This window comes from Balaenoptera acutorostrata, chromosome 11, assembly GCF_949987535.1.
Source record: "Balaenoptera acutorostrata chromosome 11, mBalAcu1.1, whole genome shotgun sequence".
Taxonomy (NCBI): Eukaryota; Metazoa; Chordata; class Mammalia; order Artiodactyla; family Balaenopteridae; genus Balaenoptera; species Balaenoptera acutorostrata.
The window spans coordinates 11,000,031-11,021,200 of record NC_080074.1 but is presented as its reverse complement, the minus strand read 5'-3'; the positions used below and the strand labels follow the sequence as shown (position 1 = coordinate 11,021,200).

Below are 21,170 nucleotides of genomic sequence, written 5' to 3'. Positions count from 1 at the left end.
TTCGAGTTCCCTATTGAGGGTAGGGCTTACACCTGACCCCCCTGTGTAGCCTCTAACACCGGGACCTCTCCATGCCCCCACCAGAGGAGGTGAACAGTAAATTCTTATTGGATGGATGACTAGGGGGAGTGATAAGTGGGCAGAGGAATCTGCCCAGTGACTGTGCCCAAGGAGAGTGCTGCTGGGTTACAAAGCAGTTGGGACAAGTGCTCAGAACCAAAAGAAGTCAGGATGGGCCTCAAGGAAACCAGGAAACAGGCAAAATGCAAATCAGGCAGGGGCCAGCTTCTGGTCAAGGTCTGCCTCTCCTTTCTCTGGGTGTTTGGGGAGAACAGGAAGTAGACTCAGGACAGCAGTGTCTGATGAGAACAGATGTTCTCTGGGCCTGAATGTGGGGCATGGAGGAGGGGACAGAGGAGAGAGAAAGGGGAAAAGCAAAGGGGGAGGGCCATAGCTAGCAAAATGGAATATCCACAGGCCCTCTTATTTATTTAATTTTACTATTTTTTATGGAAAATTCCAAACACACACCAAAATAAAGGGAATAGGAATAATGAACCCCCATGTGCCCATCGCCCCGCTTCAACAACCATCCCCATTTTAACATCCTTATTTAATTCCTTCCCCCAAGCGTCTCTTTAAAGAAAATTCCAGACAATATATCATTTCAGAATATATTCAGAATGTATCTCTCACATATTAGAACATTTCTGAAAAAGTAACCTCATTATCACACCTAATAAAATTAACAATTTCTTAATACCATCTAATGCAAAGTCCACATTCAAATTTCCTCATTTTTACCAAAAATGTCTTTTTAACAGCCGACAGGAATCTGGGTTCATTGTGACAAGGGGCACAAACCTTGTGGCCCTCCTATGAACAAATACCCACTACATATCCCCCTGAACCTGGCTGCTGGGCAGGACCAGTGGGGCTGGGCTCAGTACTGGAAGGAAAGCTACAGTATTTAGTGGGGGAGTTTGCCACCTGGAGCCTGTCCTGTCCACACATGGGTGGGCCATGAGCGCTCTTATAGGCATATAGGCTTTGAACCCCTCTCTTCAAAGAAAAAAGAAAAACAGATTCCAACTATATGCCATTCTGGAAAAGGCAAAACAATGGAGACAATAACAAGATCAATGGTTGCCAGGAGTTTGAGGGGAGAGGGGAGATGAATACACAGAATACAGAAGTTTTTATGAGCGGCGAAAATACACTGTATGACATTGTAATGATTTTATGTCATCATACTTTTGTCCAAACCCATAGAACGTGCAACACTATTCACTGCATAAAGTGAACCTTAAGATGCACTAGGGACCTTGGTGATTATGATGGGTCAGTGCAGTTCAGCCTTAGTTAAAAAAAAAGAAAAGTCTTAAAAAGAATTAACACTGAGGGTAGACGTTTTTGGCAAAACTTTTGTTTCACTTTTATATATGTATACATATTATATATATGTGTGTTTGTTGGATTGTGATGTAAAATGTACTTTTTAGATTAAAAAAGTTTGCAGGCTACTGTAGTTATGCTGGAAAATAAAAGAACAAATTAATCTAAAAAAAAATGTTTTTTTAGGGTCCATTTTTATGAACCAGGATCTAAACAAGGTCCATGCACTGCATTTTGTTGCTATGACTCTTAAATCTGTTTTAATCTCTAACATTCCTTCCTCTTTCCCTTTTTTATGTCATTTTACTTGTTGAAGAAACCAGGTTCTTTGTCCTGTAGAATTGTCCTCATTGTTGATTTTGTGGATTGAGCCCTCCTGGTGTCATTTTACATGTTCCACTGCCCACTCCCCGCCCAATTCCTGGAAACTGATATTTAGACCCAGAGGGTTGATCTGTGTAGAGTCAATTATTTTGGCAAGCGGACTTCCTGGGTGAAGCTGTGTCCTTCCTAGTGCACCATAGCAGGAGCAAGTAAGGTCAGATATTCCTTTTGTGTGTGATACTAAAAATGATCAATGTTACCAGCCTGATCCTTCCATTATAAAGCTTCCCCATCACCTGGTCCCCAAGGGGTTTTAGCACCTTTCGTAAAATCTTAAAACTGACAAAGCTGGAATAGCTCTGAGAAACTCATTCACTCATTTTTCAACTCATCCCACAAATATTTGTTGAGCATCTACTATACACCAGGCAGTGAGCAGGAGTGAGAAAAACCACCACAATCCCTGGGATGACAGAGCCAACAGTCAGATGGGGGCGAACAACAAATACTTGAGCAAGCAGGTACACCAACAAGAGACGTTTAGAGCCATGTAAAGAGCTACCCCAGAGTAAGGTGATGGTGGTCAGGCAGCCACTTTGTGGTGGGTGATCAAGGAGAGCCTCCCTAGGAGAGGACATTGGAGCTTGACAAGAGCGATCCAGTCATGCATTCCAGGGAGAGGGAGAGCTGGGGCAGGCAGAGAAGCTGCGCACCCATCAGCAGTAACGAGGAGGCGAGTGTGCTCAGCACCAGTGGGCAAGGGTGAGGGGGCCTGAGGGGAGGCCAGCGAGGAGGCTGCTATGGTAACACAGGAGAGACTGACCATGACCCAGACCAGACGGCGGAGTGGAGGTGATGGCCAGTCCAGCGCCCCTTCCACCCCCTTTCACAGCCAAGAACACTGAGCTTGGGGAGGGCAGGGAGACAGTGGTTATTGAGTAACTACCCGCCACAGGAGTTTTCTACGCAGCATCTCAAGACCGCCCCTGCACACTATGTAGAGGTCATTGTGCCTATTTCACAGGTGAGGCCAGTGAATCGTGAAGTCACCTGCCCGAGGGCATAGAGGCAGAGGGGGAAAGGAGGATAGAGCCCAGGCCTGAGGAGGCCCTCTGACCCTGCAGGGTCATCCCATGCTGTGATGACCACTGTGGAGTCTCAAACCTTGGCCCTGGCACCTGAAAGCCCTGTGACCTGGACCAAGGGCCTTCTCCCTGTGCCTCAGTTTCCTAACCTGTAAAATGGGAATAATACTTGCCCAAGGTGCACAGCAAAGCCGAGACAAGGTGGTCCAACCTTGCTCCCAGTCCCTGCCTGTGGGGCCCACACGGGTCACCTTAGCACAGAAGCCTACAGACGCTTCACACCCTCCCATACGGACCCACGGAGGGTTAAACTCAGCCTCCCTTCTTCCTCCATCCCAATTCTGATCCTTGCTGACTCTGCTCCCCGCCCTACAGCAGCTATTCTGGGACAATGGAGGCAGCAGATGGCCCGAGTCCTATTCCCTCCACCCGACCCTCAGAATCTGGGAGCAACCTGCAAATTTGCTGCTGCTTCTAAAAGCGGTCCAGCCGGCAGCCTTCCGCGTACAGGGTGGAGAGGACAGCGGCAGTACAACACGCTATCCCATCCCCACCGGGCTGTGGGCCCAGGGGCCGCCCCACTCGGCTCGTATCCCACAAACCCAGCATTAGGTCAACCCAGAAAGAAAGGAAGCCCTGCACCTAACAAGCACAGAGCGGCCTCCCTCTGGGTCAGGCTCCTCCTTGGAAAAGAAGGTGCTAAGGCTCCAGTGCTCGGCGGTTCCATCAGCCCAGACAGAGTTGCGGCAGGGACAAGGTCCTTCGAGGGCTGGAGGACGTGCTCCAAAGGAGCCCCCAGTCCCGGCTGCCTGGTTCAGAGCCCCCTTGTCCTCCCTCCCTCCTCCCCTCAGCCCTGAGCCCCACTGTGACGCCAACTCCCCAACATCTCCGAGCGTGATGCTGGTGGGGGGCAGACAACTTCCCTTCCTAGCCCTCCCCACAGGTACCATCAGGCCTGAAATTTCACCATGATCACTTTCATTCAGTCATGCAACCTCTTTGGGACATGAAATTCTAAGGGCATTTACCTTTACTCAGCTCCTACCTGGGCTGTCAAAGTGCCCTTTTATCTGATACCAGAGGCTGAATCCCTTAGCTCCATTCAGCCTTCCTTGATCCTCTGGCCACGCCAACCCAAACCCTGAAGACAGATAAAAGGAAGAATTGTCCCCAGCAAACCAGCACCTCATAGCACACAGATATTCACACACACACAGGTGCGACACAGGCACAAACACATCCATACACCCCACATATGTCCCTAGGCACAGACGAGCGTAGAAGGGTGTACGGCACATGCACACCCTTATATGCCCTGGCATGCAGTGACACAGCACACACTACTTACCATCGCTGTTCACTGAGCCATTCCTTTCTCCATACTGTGCCCTTTACAAACTCTGCATCATTTCACCTACAACCCGCGAGGTAGGTATTCCTTTTCTCATATATAAAATGAGCAAACAGTCCAGAGAGACCAAGTGGATTCCTCAAGGTCACACAGCCAGCAAGGGTAGGGCAGGGCTGTCTAGTCAAGGGACCCAAATCAACACCACTGCGACAGACAGATCAAAGACCCTGCCCTGGCCAGGAACGACTTTGGCTGCACGTAACAGAAAACTGAACCAAGCGAGGCTTAAACAAATAAGGGTTTAATATTCTTACACAACCAGATGTTGGAAGGGACAGCTGTGGATGATTGTCTTGACCTTTCCTTCATGGTAGCAAGGCGGCTGCCCTAGACCCAGACATCACACCCACATTCACAGCAGGAAGATGGGGTCTGGGGCTGCAAAACCTTCCCCAGAAGCCTCTCTATTGGCTTTGCTTAATTTGCACTAACAGACAGAGCTCTGGCTCTGGCCAGAGCTGGGTCATATAGTGGCTCCTAACAGAAAGGGAAGCTGGGAAAGTGAGCAAAAGGATCATCATGACTGGCTAGGACCCATTCTGACTCATCATCTGGGGCTGGACATGCTGATGCTCCAAACAAAATCGGGTGGGGAGCAGGGACTGGAGACTGGTCAGCAATAACAGTATCTGCCGCAGACCCTGGATTCTGGCCTTCTTCCACCTGGGTCCCCTCGGTGGTTGGGGATCCAGCCGAGGAAGCCAGGAGTGGGTGGCCCAGCGCTTGACCCCAGGAGAGTGACTGAGAGACCAGAGGTGGGGGCTCTGACCACACCAAGGGACCCATGCAATTCTCTGGAGAGTTAGGACTCCTGAGCCCGAGCAGCTCAAGGACCCCTACCTTTGTTCAGTTCAGCCACCTAAGGCCCGTGGAAGTCCAGCTCCTGAGGCCTCTCTGGCCCTCACATGGTGCACCTGGTCCTGGGCTGTCCAGCCCACCTCCCAGGGGCTTGGGATGCCTTTACCGTCAGCCACCATCCAATCCTGGGCCTGCCCACCACAGAGGCCCTGCCAGGGACTGCTGCCCACACAGGAACTGCCATGGGCCCTCAAGGCCGCCTGGGAGGCTAAGGACGACCAGAGGCTTCAGCTCAACCTTTCCCCAGCGGTTCAGGGTTCATCGGGCCACCAGCTGTGGGCACCAGGGAGTATCCGGGTAGAGGAGACAATGGAGGGAGCGAAACCTGTGGAGAGACGAGAAATGGACAAGACGGGTCACCCCCACGGGTTCCTGGGGAGCGCGTCACAGATATGCTCTGGAGCAGGGTTTCTCCACCTCAGCACGATGAACACTGGGGGCCAGATAATTCCGTTGTGGGGCTGTCCTGTGCATTGTAGGATCTTTAGCAGCACCCCTGGCCTCCACCCACTAGATGCCAGCACGCATCCCCTGAGTCCTAACGATCAAAAATGTCCCCACACGCTGCCAATTGTCCCTTAGTGGGGGGCGTGCGGGGGAGTTGCAAAATGGTCCCTGGTTGAGAACCACTGGTTTATAAAGACTTCAAAAGCCCAAGAAACCATGAAGAGGCCTCGGCTGAGGCCACACCATCTGACCGCACATATCTGAGTCCCCAGTTGGCTCCAGCCCCATTAGGTAGCAACCTTTAGATTCTAAATCTTCAGGCTTTGAGAGAATTTAACACCGATTCTTAAACGTCTTGGCAGTATAGCCATAGCTTGCACACCTCCACTGATGGGGAGCTCACTCTATTAGCAGGCAGCTCCTTTCCTCTTAGAAACTGAGCCAAATTCTGACTCCTTGTAATGTCCAACTTGTTCAACACAGCCCTGGTCCCGGCAGCCTTGGGATAGCTGTGAGTCCTCTGCCCCCAGCCGGACAGCTCTGCAGAATTTCAGGGGCAGGAGTGCTGGCTCCCCTAAGGGTTACCCTACAGATAAATCCAAAGTCCAGACAGAGCCTACAAGGCCTTCGGGGGCATGGGGGAGGGTGTTCCCTGCCACCTCCCCAACTGAATCTGACACCACTCTCCTCTCTTCTCCCACATTCCAGTCACACTGGCTTCTTTTACTTCCTTGAGTAGGTCTTGCTCCCCTGCCACAGTATGTCACAGGCTGTGCTCTGAGCTGCCCTACAGCAATCGGGGCTGGGGGTGGGATGGAGGGGGCTGGGCTGAGCAGCCCTAATCCCCCCAGGGAGTCTTTGGGGACAGAACTGGAAGGTGCCTAAGTGGCATTCTAGCCCCCATTCCAACCCTCTATCCAGCGAAAAGTATCATCAAAGAAACAAAGAGCCTGAGAAAGACTTTCTTTTCATTTCCCCATGAGTGCCTGGAGCGCCTCCATTAGAGCATCTCCTGTGCTCAGTGACGAGAGCTCAGTCTTTCACAGGCTCCCAGAGGATCAGGCCTGGGAGAGCCCTTCAGATCCACATCGCTCAGCTTCCTTGTGTTACAAATGGGGCGACTAAGGTCCAGAGAGGGCAAGGCACCTGCCCAAGGTCACACAGCAAGCCAGTAACAGAGCAGAGACTGAAATCCACTCCCTCCACTCCCAGCTCTGTGCTGTCAGCCACTGGCCTCTCTCACTTCCCTCCCTCCCGGCTCCCCCATCTTTGGATGCCTGGACGCAGGCCCCACTCCTCCCACCCTACAGTTTCAGCCTCCAGACCCACCTGGAGGAGTCCTCCTCAGGGGAGAAGGGGCCGTGGAGCTTAATGACGTTGAGTTTCCCCTCAAAGATGCCATAGCTGAGGGTGACCTGCGCAGAGAGACACAGAGAAGAGAGTGAAGGGTGCGGGGTGTCCCACTGGCAACTCCACAAGGGGGCAGCATTTGGGCAAAAACAGAGAAGGCACATAAGGCATTTTGAGGGACACAAAAAGCCTGCCTCTGCACCTGAAATTCCACCGTCAGTAACAGGTGTTCCGCTGAGGGCCCCACCCCACTCCCCTTTGACCATGATCCCATTTGTGCCCCCAACAGTCCAGTTTACTAGGGAGGCTGGAACGATTCCTTCATCTACAGATTGGGAAACTGAGGCTCAAGGCAGGAAAGCACCTTTCCAGGAAGTTGCATGCCTGAACGGAGGTTTCCTGAGACCCACTCTAGGGCCTGGGCAATCCGTCTCCACCCACAGCCTAAGGTCACTCCACGAGAAGTGAGGATGCAGGATGATGACACCCGTCAAGAGGTAGTCAAGCACAGTGGTTAAAGACTGTGGGCTTAGGGGCCACCCAAGCAGGGTTCAAATCCCTCTCTGTCCTCTACTAGCTGTGTGCCACAGTTAGTTCCACTCTCTGGGCCTCAGTTTCTCCATCTGTAGAATGGGAATAATGTTAGGACTCACCCCCACGTGAATGCTGTGAGGAAGCAGAGAGTTAAAGAAGTTAAGGCCCCCAATGTGGGGCCTGGCACAGCAGGGGATCTGAAAACCCCACCTTTAGGGTGCTCTGGTTTCGGCTGTCCAAAATCTGCCCCTCTTTCCTGGCTGTGGTCCTAATGGGACCAATCTGCATCCCCGTTCTAGGCCTGGCCAATCAACTCTAACTCTAGGCGCTGGTAGGAAACAGGTCATGTGACCCAAGTGGGCCACGTGACCAATGAGCGCCAGTCCTGAGATCTGGTGGAAGGAGGAGCTCTCTTCCCATGGGTGGGGTGGAAACCTGGGGCTGCACCTTGCCAGCATGAGGGCTGAGCCTGCCTGAGCATGAGGCCAGCGTGGGGGAGGGCACATGAGAGAGGGGAGGGACAGAGTCTGAGCACCCAGACCCTGCCAGATCTAGCAAGTCAGGCCAAGCCCTCAGCTTCCCAGGTATGCAGGCCCATAAATGACCTTTTCTGTTTAATTAGTCTGTTGCCTCTGTCACTTGCAGCCAAAAGGGCTCTGACTCACACCATGGGGCAGAAGATCCCAGGGGCCTCCCAGCCAGGACCCTCTACGGGGCTGGAAACCCATGAGCTGGAGGGCGTGTCTGCAAGGCAGAGCCAGTTGGACCTCAGCAGAGTCATTACTTGCCAGGTGGTGGAAGGGGTCCCTACCCCTCCCCCAGCCTGACATTACACTTGGATGTCCCTACTGAAGACCTGGTCCTTCCCAGTGACACCTGAGTTAGAAGGAAAAGCAGCAATCAGTAGACGGGTAAGCTTTGGTGAAGGAGAGGGCTGCCGATAGGCAGTTAAAAAGGACTGGCCCCTTCAGATGGTGCGGGGAGAATGGGAGGTTGAAGAGAGGAGAGAGGGAAGGAGGTAGCATGTGGCGAGCTGGGTGGTCTGAACCTCAAGACGAGCTTCATCTTATGTGTGCAGGTCTCTCCAGCTGGCATGTGGGAACCAGATCAAAGAATTTTAGCATCATAAATGCAGACCCTTGAGGGTTAGAGGTGGAGAGAGCTGAGACACTGCATGCCCTCAAGGAGATCCTTTACCACCCTGGGCCTCAGTTTCCCCATCAATAGGGGAGAGCCCCCACAAACACCTTCCCCAGTGCCACCTGCCCCAAGGCTGGCTCACCTGCTCTGGGAGCTGGGCAGCCCCCAGCAGCTGCAGGGTCTCCAGGTGGGAGTGGAAGAGGGGGCTGGGCTGCAGGTGACCGCCCAGCTTGCACTCGACGATGTAGCCCACAGTGCAGTCGTCAGGCAGCCGGATGAGGGCAGATGTGTCCACGAAGCGGGGGCCACTGAGGGACAGAGTCATGCTGCAGCCACTGGCCTAAGGCCCTCGACACCTAGAGCCCTCCCTGCCTCCCTGAAGACCCTGCCTCCGCCAGGGCCAGCTGGGAAAACAGAGCTCGGCTCTAGCATCTGCCTCTTGCATACTGTGTAGCCTTGTGCAAGTCACAAGCCTCGGGGAGCCTCAGTTTCCTCTTCTGTAAAATGGGCATGATAATGGCCCTGCCCTCACAAGGCTGTTGTGAGGATTAAGTGGAGGAAAGGTGAAATGAAGCCCTTTATAAACGTATCTTTCCTTCCCTCTCTTTCTTTTCATTCATTCACTCACTCATTCATTCATTCTTGAGTTTGAGCATCTACCTGCTGCCAGCCACCGTGACACAGAGGCTGAGGACAAAGAGATGAGAAAGAAATGCTTCCTGCCCTCAACAGCAGCCCCGATTCTGGAGGGAGACAGATAGAGGAGCAGGTCATTTCAGAGGAGGACTGGTGCTAAGTCAGAGGGAAGCACGAGGCCTGGGGACACAGGGAGGACAAGGTGGGTTCCCAGGGGATGTGGCAGGCTTTTGTTTTGCTCTTTACTTAATCATGGCAGTAGCAGTTTTTAAACAGAGTCTTACAGGATGAGCTGGAGTCAGCCAGGTGCCGAGCAGGGGAGGAGCAGTGTTCCAGGCAAGGGCGTCACCTGACTGCATACGCCACGAACGCCGCGGGGGTGCCAGGCGGGGCAGCTTGATGCCTGACTGAGGGGTCGAGTGGGTGCAGAAACCCAGCCGTTGCTCCCCTCCCCAGGTTGCACCTGCCCAGAGTGGGTACATTTTTCTAATTCACACAAATGTACCATAGAGGTGGACAGAAGCCTAGATGGGGGCACCCCAGGCACAGGGATGACCCCTGGTTGTGGGTACATGCCTGCTGTCGACAGATACTAGGACAGCACTCCTGCTCCCAGTCAGGGCACAAATTGCCCCCAGAGGACCCCACCCGTCCAGGACAGGGCACGGCAGGCTGGTGTGGTGACAGAGCACGCAGGCCTTAGAGCCAAACCCAGCAGCTGAGTGACCTTGAACCAATTACTTTGCTTAACCTCTCAGCACCTCAGTTTCCTCAGCCAAGTAGAAATAAGGCCAACACCCCTTCCTCCCTGGGGGCTGTGATACTCTTAGCAAAGCACAGACCTGGCTCAGAGTCAACCCTCAATTCAAGGTAGCGACACTGATGTGGCTGTGAATAACAGCCCGCTCGGCAGACCTCAAGAGGCTAGACCTTTGCCACGTCCTCTCTAGAATATCAGTACCCCCACCAGGTACTGAGGGCTTCCACTACTCCCACGATCCCCCGCAGTCTGAGCCCTCTAGGACCATCCCAGCTCAAATTCCACCTCTTCCAGGAAGCCGTCCCCCCTTTCCCCAAGCAGAAGGCCCTACTCCCTCCTCTGAGTGCCCCTCCAGTTGGCCTTCACCTCCCCTGTGACAGTGACCAGTCAGAAGAGGGCTGAAAATGGGACCTAATGTTTGTCGGGCTCCTGCCAGGTGCCAGCCCAGACACTTTTTCATTTAACCCTTACAACAACCACTGGCCATTGTACTATCAGGTCCATTTTACAGATGGGGGCACTGAGGCTCCTGGAGATTACACAACTTGCCTGTGTGTGGCAGAGTGCACTAGGCGGTGTACCCCCAAGGGCATGGTGACAGGTGGCTTGCTCACCACTAACTGTGTAACTCTGTGATGCAGCGGGAATGAGAGGTAGTTTCTCCTGAGCTCTCTCTCAAGCCCTTCCTGCTGCAAAGGCCCCATCCACACACCAGCCAACACCCCATCTCTGCACCCCCTCCCCACCTCTTCCACCAGTCTCTAGGTCTCTGCTTACCTAGCCCATGGGGCCATCTTCAAAGCCAGTTTGCGGTTGATGCAGAAGCCGGCACCCCCGGTGGCAAACCAGAACTGTACCAGCCTCTGCGGGGAGAGATGGGGAGGGCCAAAATGTAGGGTGACCTGGGGTGGGGGCAACAGCCAGGCCCCCCCTTACCCCCAACCAGCATGGCTCAAAACTTTTAATTTCACATCTCACTAGAGTCTTCCTACAGCCTGACATTATTATGCCCATTTTATAGATAAGGAAACCGAGACCCAAAGTCACATAGCTATTTAAGAATGATGGGGACACCAATTAGACCCCAATCTGGCTGGATTTCAGTTAAAGAGGACACATATCCTATTTGTCTACCCAGTGCACCTTATCCCTATCCTCAGAGAAACATCCCCGTGTGGTTCAGGAGGGACTGCCCAACACAGCACCTGCTCCCATAGGCCACAGATACGGGCAGGTGCCCCAGGAATGATGGATCACAAGACCACACCTTTGACCCAGTGACTGGCTCAGTGACAGGCACATGACTCAGCCAGCCAATCAGAGTCCTCGCCTGAGTTCCATATGCTGTGAGGGAGAGATGCTTTTACAGGGTCACCAGTAAATATAATCCTGATGCCATTTACACCGGGCCATGTACACTGGCCTCGCCACTCCCAACTCCTGGGACCAAGAAAGCTTTTCTGCAAAAGGAGAGAATGAGGTCTCATGGAGGAAAGAGAGAAGGGCAGGCAGGCCTGTGAGCCCCTGAGGCCAGCAAACCCCTTGGCATTTCAATCTCAGCAACCAATACCACCCCTCTGGGGTGTAAACCACTTTCTGCCCTCACCCAACATCACCATGGCCCAAGGCCTCTTCTACCTCCTCTGTGAGGACCTGTGAATTCACCCATGAATTTCTTTAAGGCTTTTGAGAAACACTGAACCTTTTCAGCTGTACCATCTCTTGGTCAAACAAGTGCCCTAAAGTTACCTTCTCCCAAGTACAGAGTTGGTGCTTCATTGATGCATGTTGCATTGGGTTGGGTCACCTCCCATGATGAAGCAGTGAGAAGAGCCGTGGGCAGGGAGCTGGAAAGTGGAGTGGGCCCCGCCTCCTCCACTGCACAGCTGTGTAACCTTGAGAAAGTTCCTGCCCCTCTCTGTACCTCAGATTTGTCACCTGTGAGTACAACATTGGCTCCAGTTCTGAAATCCAATGGCTCTCCTGGCCCAGAGATGTCCTCCTCCTAAAGACTTCTATGAGCTTACTTCTGGAAACTCTGCCCTCTTAGAGAGAGGTCAGGCCTCAAACAGGCAGAATGAATGGTTTCTTGAGGACCTGACACACAGGAGGCGCCCAATAAATGCTTGTTTAATGAATTAATGAGGGCAGGGCTTCCACTCCCAGAGAACTGTAGCAACATCAGCAGTGACCATGCAAGCGCCTAACCCTGAGCACGGACTGCAGAGCCCTGTGCTGCAGGTGAGGTGACCAAGGTGCACAGAACTGAGGTCACTTGACTGAGGTCCCAGCTGGGACTGACTCCAAGCCTGAGCCCTTGTCCCCTTTGCTGTCCCACCCTGGGGGATGCCAGGGTCTTAACAGGCCAGGACACTTTGGAGCAGAGTCCTGGGATCCCGCTGGTGGGGTGTCTGACAAGGAGGGCATTCGTGCACGTTGTGAGGTCGGGGACTGGGTGTGCCCAGGACTGGGTGTGTCCTGAACCAGCACAGGAAGAACACAGCTCAGAGAAGAGGCTGAGATGAGTCGAGTGCTGATTGATAACGCTCACTAGCGTCCACCACGTGCCAGATCCCGTTCCAAGCCCTTGGATAGATGACCGCATTTAATTCTTTTCTTGCTCACAATGGCCCTATGAGGTAGTGACTGTTTTCACTGATTTTACAGATAAGGAAACCGAGGCACAGAGAGGTGAGGTGACTTCATTCAAGGTCACAAAGCCAGGAGGTAGCAGGGCTGGTGTGTGAACCCTGGGAGTCAGGTTCCAGAGCAGAGCTCTCAAACCCTTTGGTCAGGGGTGAGGTGCTGTGGGAGTCTGGAGGACCCCGCGGCTCACCTGGCATCAGCTCGCTCACACGCGCTCCCCCAAGGCCCAGGAAGATTTAATTAGGGCTCAGAGACTGATCAGCTGCAGATAATTAAGGTTCTGTGTTTCCTGCTCTCGGTTTCCCTAGTGAAGCAGATGGTGACCCTGGGAGGGAGAAAACCCCACAACTGGCCCAGCTCCTGCTCCAGGCACCACGTCTAGAGAGGGGGACCCATGGCCTGACTCTTCACAGGGGCCAAGGGAGCCCTAGGGGCAAAATCTGGCGACCTAAACCTGTCCATTCAGGTCTGGACCTGAAGCTGGTGCTGGGGACCCTGTTGTGCAAGGTGTCTACTCAGTTGCTGGTTAGTGAAATCTGGAAAGAGGAGGGGTATCTAGAGGAGAGGAGGGGAGGGGAGGGTTCAGGGGCTCCCGGCAGCCACAATTTACTACCCGGCCCAGCAGATTCAGCATTTTAACAATCTGCCGTGGAGTCAGGAAGCCTCAACTCACCCCCCCATGCTCACTATGTGACCAGGACGAGCCCCTGCTCCTCCGTGGCCGAGGCCCTACTAAGCGCCAGTCTCTGTGCCTTACCTGCATTATCTCAATCTCCCCATTTCATAAAGGAGGAGACTGAGGATCACAGGCGAAGCCAGCAGCCCAGACACACCCGGATGCAGCCAAATCTGAAACCCAGAAAACCCACCGGACCCCTCCACAGCCCCGCCCCCGAATGGCCCCGCCCCCGGGGCCAGCGGCCAATGCACGAAGGAGGCAGCGAGGGAACCGACCGTGCGGTTGTTCGGCTGCGGCTCGGAAGCGTGGATAGGCCGGTTCAGGCTGGGCCGGCCGATGTAGACGTCGCGGGTCCACGGGAAGGTTTTTAGCAGCTTCAGCAGCGCCCTCGGGTTCAGGTAGTTGTCGTCATCCACATGACAGAACCACCTGTGGGGATGGAATGCGGGACAGTGAACTTGGAGGGGGTTCCCAAGGGCTGCCAGCCAGCCAGACTCTGCCCTGCGCCCTCATAATCAGTCAACAGAGTTATGGGGTGGGGGAGGCTAACATTGAAGGCACCTGTTCTGTGCCAGGCAGCATCTGGTGTAAGCTCATGAGGAAGTTGTGCCCACTTCACAGGTGGGAACCAAGACTCAGGAAGGTTAAGACACTTGCCCAAGGTCACACAGCCGGTGAATAGCAGAATTTGAATCCCATCTGTCTGCCCAGAGACAGACCCCAGCAGGCCCTACATGTGATTAAATTCACAGGGCCCGGACAACTTTACTTTTTTGACAAGACACCTCATTTAGGAACTGGCCTGAGGCAAAGGTCACGCCTGCCCCCTAAGACTCACCTCAGTCCACTGGCCAAGAAGGCATCAAACTCAGCAGCCATCTTGCAGGACAGGGCAGGGTGGCTGTGCTCCGCGGAGCAGTTGGTGACCACGAGGTGGGACCCTGAATAAGGGAGGACAGGTCAGGGGCCCCTGCCCAGCTCTTCCCAACAGCCCTACACAGTGTGAGAATGCAGAGGAAGGCGGGGCCTCAGAAAGCCTGGAGCAGTGCATCCAGTCCCATTTTACATATGGGGAAACTGAGGTCGGGGGGGCTGACCTGCCCAGGACCCTGGAGCTAATGGACAGTAGGCCGGGCTGGGACCCAGGTGTCCAGGGTCTTGTCCAGCACAGTCCCTCCCCGCACCCATACCCGTTTCCAGGGAAGAAGCCTGCTCCCCTCCTGGGCAAAAGGGGAATCCACGTGTGACAAGGGTGGGCAGCCCTGTTTCCTGGGGAACCCCAGGCCAGGGGACAGCCACCCCAGCTTTCCCTGGCAACAGCCGAGGGGCCCCCAACCCACCCAGAGTTACCCAATCTCTCCTGGAGGCCTTCATCCAGGCTGTCGGTGAAGATGAACGTCTAGGAAGGAGAGAGGAATCAGGACTGGGGTCGGCCAAGGAGAGTCCCGGGCCAGCCCACAGCCCACCACAGCCAAGTCCAGGTGGATACACACATGGCAGACCTCTGTCCTCCTTCAGTGATGGACACACACCCCTCTCACAGTCACACACTCCTTTAGGACAACATGACTTTCTCAGCTACCCAACCCATCCCCCCATACAACACACACAACCCAGCTTTTGTACAACTTCGCGGTATACACCAGCCCATTAGTCTCACACTCAGCCCCCTTACAGACCAGCACCCACAGGGTCCCTACCAGAGTCACACACCCTTAGCAGAATCACACCTCCATCAACCACACACACACACACACATCAGACATCACATCACACACACACATCACACACACACACACATCACACACACACACATCACATCACACACACACATCACACACACATCACACACACACATCACATCACACACACATCACACATCACATAACACACACATCACATCACACACATGCATCACACACACACATCACATCACACACACACATCACACATCACACACACATCACATCACACACACACATCACACATCACATCACACACACACATCACACATCACATTACACACCACACGTCACATCACACATCACACAGCACATCACACACACACATCACACATCACATCACACATCACACACCACACATCACATCACACATCACACAGCACATCACACACACATCACAGTCCCGCTTGGCCCCTCCACATATACAGAACCCTAAACACTTGTTCAGTAGACAGACCCACACACTAGGACACCAAACTACTTAGGGAGACGGTCACGACTTTCACAGCCACACAAACTCCCTGTGCAAGTGTCGGGGCCCTTACACATCTCCCAGATAGGAGAGGTGACCCACCAACAGCATTCATACACCCGGTCCCCCATGACCTCACTAAACCTCCAGACAGGTGTTATGATCTGTCCCCTTCGCAGATGGCAAAACGGAAGGTAAGTGATGGAGCAAGGCTGTGTGGTTGGCGGGAGGTGAGCTGGGATTTGAACCCAGCCTGGACCTCTCCCCGCCCTCAACTCCCACTACAGCCAGACTTTTCCCTGGGGGTCTAGCAGGCACCTCAGACTGAGGGCAAGAACACCGAGCACCCAAGCACCCCCAGACCTGGGCTCCTCTCACTCTTCCCCATCTTGCTGGAACCCAACACCTTGGGGTCACCGTGCCTCCTCTCTTTCTCTCACACCCACATCCAGTCTGTCAACAAATTCTGTCCATCCAGCTTTCAAACTGCCCAGGGTGCACCCTCTCCCTCCAGCCTCCGCGGCCAGCCCTCGGTCCAGCCCACCCTCGTCACCTCCTGCCCGTTTTGCTGCAGTCACCTTTTCCCTGCTCTCCCTGCTCTGTCCTGCCCCACCCCAAGTCTGTTTTCAACACAGCCCCCGGGGGAGCCTGTAAAATAAGTCAAACCTTTCTTGCCCTGCTCCCTGGCAAACTTTTGCCACCAAACAGTCACCCAGATAGTGGAACTCTCTCAAGTTTGGAGCGTGGGCCAAATGGGCCAGGGAATGCCTGTGAATGAATCGGTGGGGGGAGGCGGAAGGGAGGGGTCCCCGCAGCAGGGCCCGGGGGCCGAGCAGGGTGCATGAGGCTGGTGTTTCGGTCCCCAGGAATCCTGAGGCTGGCACAGAGCGGCGGGCAGAGTTTCCTCTGAGCTGAGGGTTGCATTTGATTTGTTCAAGGAGGGACTCTGACAATGGTTAAAACCTCGCAGGAAAACAAAGGGACAGACAGCCTGCTGGGGTCAGGGGAGGGGTGGCCGGGGGCCATCTGCTGCAGAGGAGGGGAGAAGTGGGGCCATTGTTGCTCCCCCCATCCCCCACCCGCCCTCCTCGAGGACTGTGGGGAAGAGGAAGACCCCCCCTGAATCACAAAACGTGCCTCCCCCAAGCCCGCCCCCTTTGCCTGGGACAAAGGCCCCACACGAGCCCCAGCTCGCTGCCACAAAGGCCCACCTGCCACCCGGCTGCCTTAACCAGCTGGGGCGGGTGCCCAGCCCTGGAGTTAACCAGCTCAGGACCGCTCCTGATAGCAGAGCTGAAAGAGGCTCCGAGACTCTCCCGCCCTGTGTAGCTGAGGAAACTGAGGCTGAACGGTGGAAGGCCTTGGCCGAGGTCACAGGAAGAGATAAGCCAAAGGGTAGAAACGAAGGGGGCCCAGATGCAGTGGCACGAGTGGGTCTCTCTGTCTCCTCTCTTCCTCTGAGTATCTTTCCTTTTTTCAATTCTGCCTTAAAGGACAAGATTTCTAGACTCTGCCCCTTGTGGTAGGGGCAGGGGTGGGGGGAGTGGGAGTGTCCAACTGAGTGAATTCATCTCCTACCTCTGCTTAACCTTGCTCAGTTTCCTCACCTGTAAACTGAGAATATCAATACCTACCACTCGGGTTGTTGTGAGGGTTCAGTAGAGTGATGCACCCGATATGCTGTCACTTAGATGCTGAGCAGCCGGCAGGCACTCCCTCTGGCTGCCTGCTTAGCATCTGGGACTGAGCTCAGGGCACAGAGCGGGGCTGCTTGCCTCTCCTCTGCCGGCCTGGTCCTGCCAGACCCAGACACCCAGGCTGGAGGCCCAAGTGACTAGGCAGCTCTGGGATCCCGGGTCTCAGCAGAGAAGGAGGGGCCCCGGCGGGAGATGGCAGGCGGGTCCTACTGGGCTCTGCCCCCTCAGGCCTTCGGGGCAAGCACTTCCTCCTCTCTGGCCTCAGTTTCCTCATCCGGAGCAAGCACACCACCACAGTGATCAAGACGAGACAGGAAAGGGCCTCTGACCACGTGAGGCCATGCTCCCGGGTACACGCAGACACAGCACCATAAACAGGAAGGTCTGCGGGGAGGGCCAGGCTGGGCAGCTTCCGCAAGCGGATCCAGAATCTCCCCAAGATGAGAAGCTGTGCAGAGCCCCAGGGAAGAGCCTGGGGTGCTGGGGGTACAGCAAGGAGAGGGTTAATCCAGGGTGCTAGGAAATCCGGGCAGGGGGTGCCCCCTCCCCAGGGGGCCCTGGCCTCTTCCAGGCACCACCTCCCCCCTCCTTGGTCTCCAGGAGCCCCCAACCCCCTCCGAAGGCTCGTCACTTCCACTGAGCCAAAGTGGGGACAGTGTGTGTGTGTGTGTGTGTGTGTGTGTGTGTGTGTGAGAATCTGCCTCTCCCCCTCCCCCAGGGATGACTCCCAGCACCCCCAAATCACTGACTTTGCTTGAGGAGGGCACTGGATGTGAGGAGGGGAAGAGCCAGAAGGGACTCAGCGTGTCAGGGCCACCTCCCCAGAAAGACAGAAGCCGCGCACCCCTGTGACACACACGCCTCTTGTCACGGCACATCTAACACTGACGCCGGCTCCATGCAGGTGAGCATGCACGCGGGTGTACACACACGCACACACACGCACAATCCCAATGCCAGGCAGACCTCTGCCCTGCCCTCCTGCCCACCACTACCTCAGCCACCGCCATCGCAGCACACACCCCACCTCCCTCGCCCGGAAAGTGCCCCACAGGAAATGGAGCACAGGAGGTGAGGTGCCACCGCCCTGGGCACACCCTGGGCAGCAGAGGCGTGGGGGCAGGGGCTGTCAGGAATTCTGAAAGGATGCCCCCCTGCCGCTCTCCCCGAACAGGCCCCCCCCAGACTGTCCCCTCCTCAGCGGCTCAGTCCCTGTGCTCCACCCTCAAAGCCAGGGCAGAAGGACAGCATCCAGGGCCTGGACAGGGGGCGGCCTGGCCTGGGCGCATGCCAGAGTCAGGACCTCTCGGGGTCCTCTGTCCCAGCTGCCCAACACCTCCCCTTGCCCCCGATGCCAGGCTGGGCCAGGGTGGGCAGGAACGAAACCTGTGCCAGGACAACCAGGGAATCGAGGGACCACCCCCCAGAAGGGACCCAGGAGCCCGGGGTAGGGGCCCAGCCTGGCCCCAGAAGAAACGAAGCAGTGGGCCTGAGGAGCAGCTGGCCCCGGGGCCAGCAAGGGACACAGTCAGGGCCGCAGGAGCCCCTGATCCTTCCAGGAAGGAGCGAGAAGACAGCCCAGGTGCGGCAGGTGGGTGAGCAGCTTCTCCCTCGAGGCCGCCAGGGACCCCAGCTCGGTAGAAAGTCCTCTGTGAGTCCCTCAGACCAGAGGCCACTCCTGGGGCCCGCAGTCACCCGCTTGTCACCTGTTCCCTGGTCCTGGAGACCCACGTGTCGAGCAGCAGCTCCAGGCGGGAGCGGTGGAAGGCCCGGGTTGTCTTGACTGCGATGAAGACATCGTGCAGCTGCAGCTCGGGCGGCCGAGGGCTTCGCGGGCTCAGCCCGGGGGTCTCCGGCACGCCCTGCGGGGATGGGCTTGAGTAGTACCGTAGGGAGAAGAGCCCCATGCACAGCAGGGTGAGCAGGACTCCAGCCAGGCCCCGGAGGAGCCGGCACTGCATTGGCCCTGGGACCCCAGACGGCTCAGCCCCCAAATCCCAACCAGACAGGGAGGGGAGGCTGGTCAGGCGGGAGCCCCGGCAAAGGCAAAGGTCTGCCAGGCATGGGGGGCAGGCCAGGAGGGGAGAGGTGGGAGTCGGTGCTCTGGACCCGGAGGCCGAGCCATGGCAGCCCCGCTGCCGCTGCCGCCAGCCCTCCACCTGCTCCCGGGCCCTCCCTCCCACTGCCGGCTCTGGGGCGCCTGGCCCCGCCCCTGCCTCCAGGGCAGCCCAGGGGCGGGGCCGGCCCAGGGGAGCCCAGAGGTGGCTGAAAAAGTGTCACCGGCTGAAGGGACGGCCCAGCCCTGCCTGCTGCTGCTGGGGGGGGGGGGGGCAACAACAACCCCTCCATGCCAGATGGAAGGGAGGGGCCCTCCAGCCCTCCCACTCCCCAGAGACCCCCGGCTAAGCTCATTCAATACCCAGTATCTTCTAGTGTCCAGCCTCCCAGCTTTTGCTCACGCTGTTCCTCGTCCTGGATGCTCTTCCCCAGCCCCCACCATCCTCACCCACGTTCCTTCCACCAGGCTTAATTCTATCTGGACTTCAAGGCTCAGCTCAAGGGTTCCCTCCTCCAGGAAGCCTCCCAGCCTCTGGGGCTCCCCCAGTAGTTAGCTCAGTTCCTCTGGTCTTCACAACAGTGTTAGAATTATTTCCAGTTCATAGCTGGGCACATAAGGCTCAGAATGATCTAAGATGATCCAGCAGCTCAGCCACAGAGCCAGGTAGAACCCAGGTCGCTGGCCCTCGTCTGGCCCACCAGAGGCCCCTGAGGGTGCCTGTCCTGCTGTGGCCCACTGGAGCCCATCTTGCTCAGCAGTCTTTATTGCTGCCTCTCTCCCAGCCAGGCCAGTGGACAGAGGACCCTCTGCAGCTACCACCTCCATCTTGTTTTGTACAAGGTCACTCATATCTTGTCCTCCCTCCGCTAGAACCCTGATGGCTCCCATCTCCCTCAGAACAAAAGCCAAAGATCAGACACCAGCTTACAGGCCCTGTGTAAGGGGGGCCCTGTTACCTCCAACCCCATCTCCTACCATCTTCCCCTTGCTTCCTCACTCCAGACCCAGTGGGCTTCTGGCCAGTTCAGGGACACACCCACCTCAGGACCTTTGCACATGCTGTTCCTGCCTGGGTCTCTCCCTAGAGATACATACACCTCACCCTCACCTCTTTCAAGTCTACACAAATGTCTTCTACGTGAAGCCTTCCCAGAACACCTTATTTAAATTGGAATCCCTTCTCCCTCGTCCTTCCCAGCCCCCCAGTCTCTCCTTCCCAGGCCCCTTTTTCTGCTGTTTTCTCCATAGCACTTCTCATCTTCCAACATCCTGTATATTTTATTTATTGTCTGTCTTCCTCATGAGAATATCAGGGCAGGGATTTCTGTTTATTCACTGAATCCCCAGTGTCTAGAACAGCGCCTGGCACGTGGTAGGAGCTCAATCAATATTTGTTAATTAAACACAAGAAAGTACCAGATGGCTGGTGAATTGCATTAGCCCCATAAAGGGAGAGGAAAGGAAAAGCAACCCTTTTGAGTCACCGTTCTATGGGCCAGCCCCACGCCAGGCCCCTTCACAGTCTGTCTTCTCAGAATGGCATCACCAAGGGATGATCCCGTGGTTCATGCCACACAAACCAGGGTTCAAATCCTGATTGGGGCACTCCCTAGCTGTGTGACTCTGGGCAAGTTACTTCACCTCTCTGAACTTTACTTTCATTTGCCAGATGGGGACAAAAATAAGACTTGGTGAAGATTAAAGGATTGGTGGGCTTCTCCACCCCCATTGAAAAGGCACCTAAGATGGGACCAGCTACTGGGCTCCTGCATCTTCACCCAGACTCATATGTCCATAGACTAAGCACTAGGCCAGGCACACAGCAAGGAAGTGGGGAGGTTTCTTTACCCAAATGAGCATGACCCAGTCTCCATGGCCAGGGAGCCCAGAGCCACCCACAGAGACCCACCATCCTGCCACAAAGCAGAGCATGGC

The 21,170-nt window shown here is 55.5% G+C and overlaps 1 protein-coding gene and 1 pseudogene across 2 annotated transcripts; one reads left to right on the top strand and one right to left on the bottom strand.

Annotated features, from left to right (window-relative positions):
• The first annotated feature begins 810 nt into the window (after positions 1-810).
• LOC114238423 (small nucleolar RNA SNORA11) lies at positions 811-899 on the top strand (annotated as a pseudogene).
• Positions 900-4,470: 3,571 nt separating this feature from the next.
• On the bottom strand, positions 4,471-19,327 carry MFNG (MFNG O-fucosylpeptide 3-beta-N-acetylglucosaminyltransferase). 2 transcript variants are annotated; one of them, XM_007165653.2, is made up of 8 exons: positions 18,883-19,327; positions 14,616-14,664; positions 14,104-14,206; positions 13,541-13,694; positions 10,718-10,803; positions 8,687-8,852; positions 6,850-6,935; positions 4,471-5,398 (listed from the first exon to the last, which is right to left on the bottom strand). In XM_007165653.2, exons 1-8 carry the CDS (start codon positions 19,135-19,137, stop codon positions 5,332-5,334), a joined length of 966 nt encoding a protein of 321 aa, XP_007165715.2. In that variant the 5' UTR covers positions 19,138-19,327; the 3' UTR covers positions 4,471-5,331. The 2 variants fall into 2 exon arrangements, with proteins under 2 accessions (XP_007165715.2, XP_057412720.1); XM_057556737.1 differs by having other exon boundaries at positions 14,606-14,664; positions 18,883-19,076.
• Positions 19,328-21,170: the final 1,843 nt, after the last annotated feature.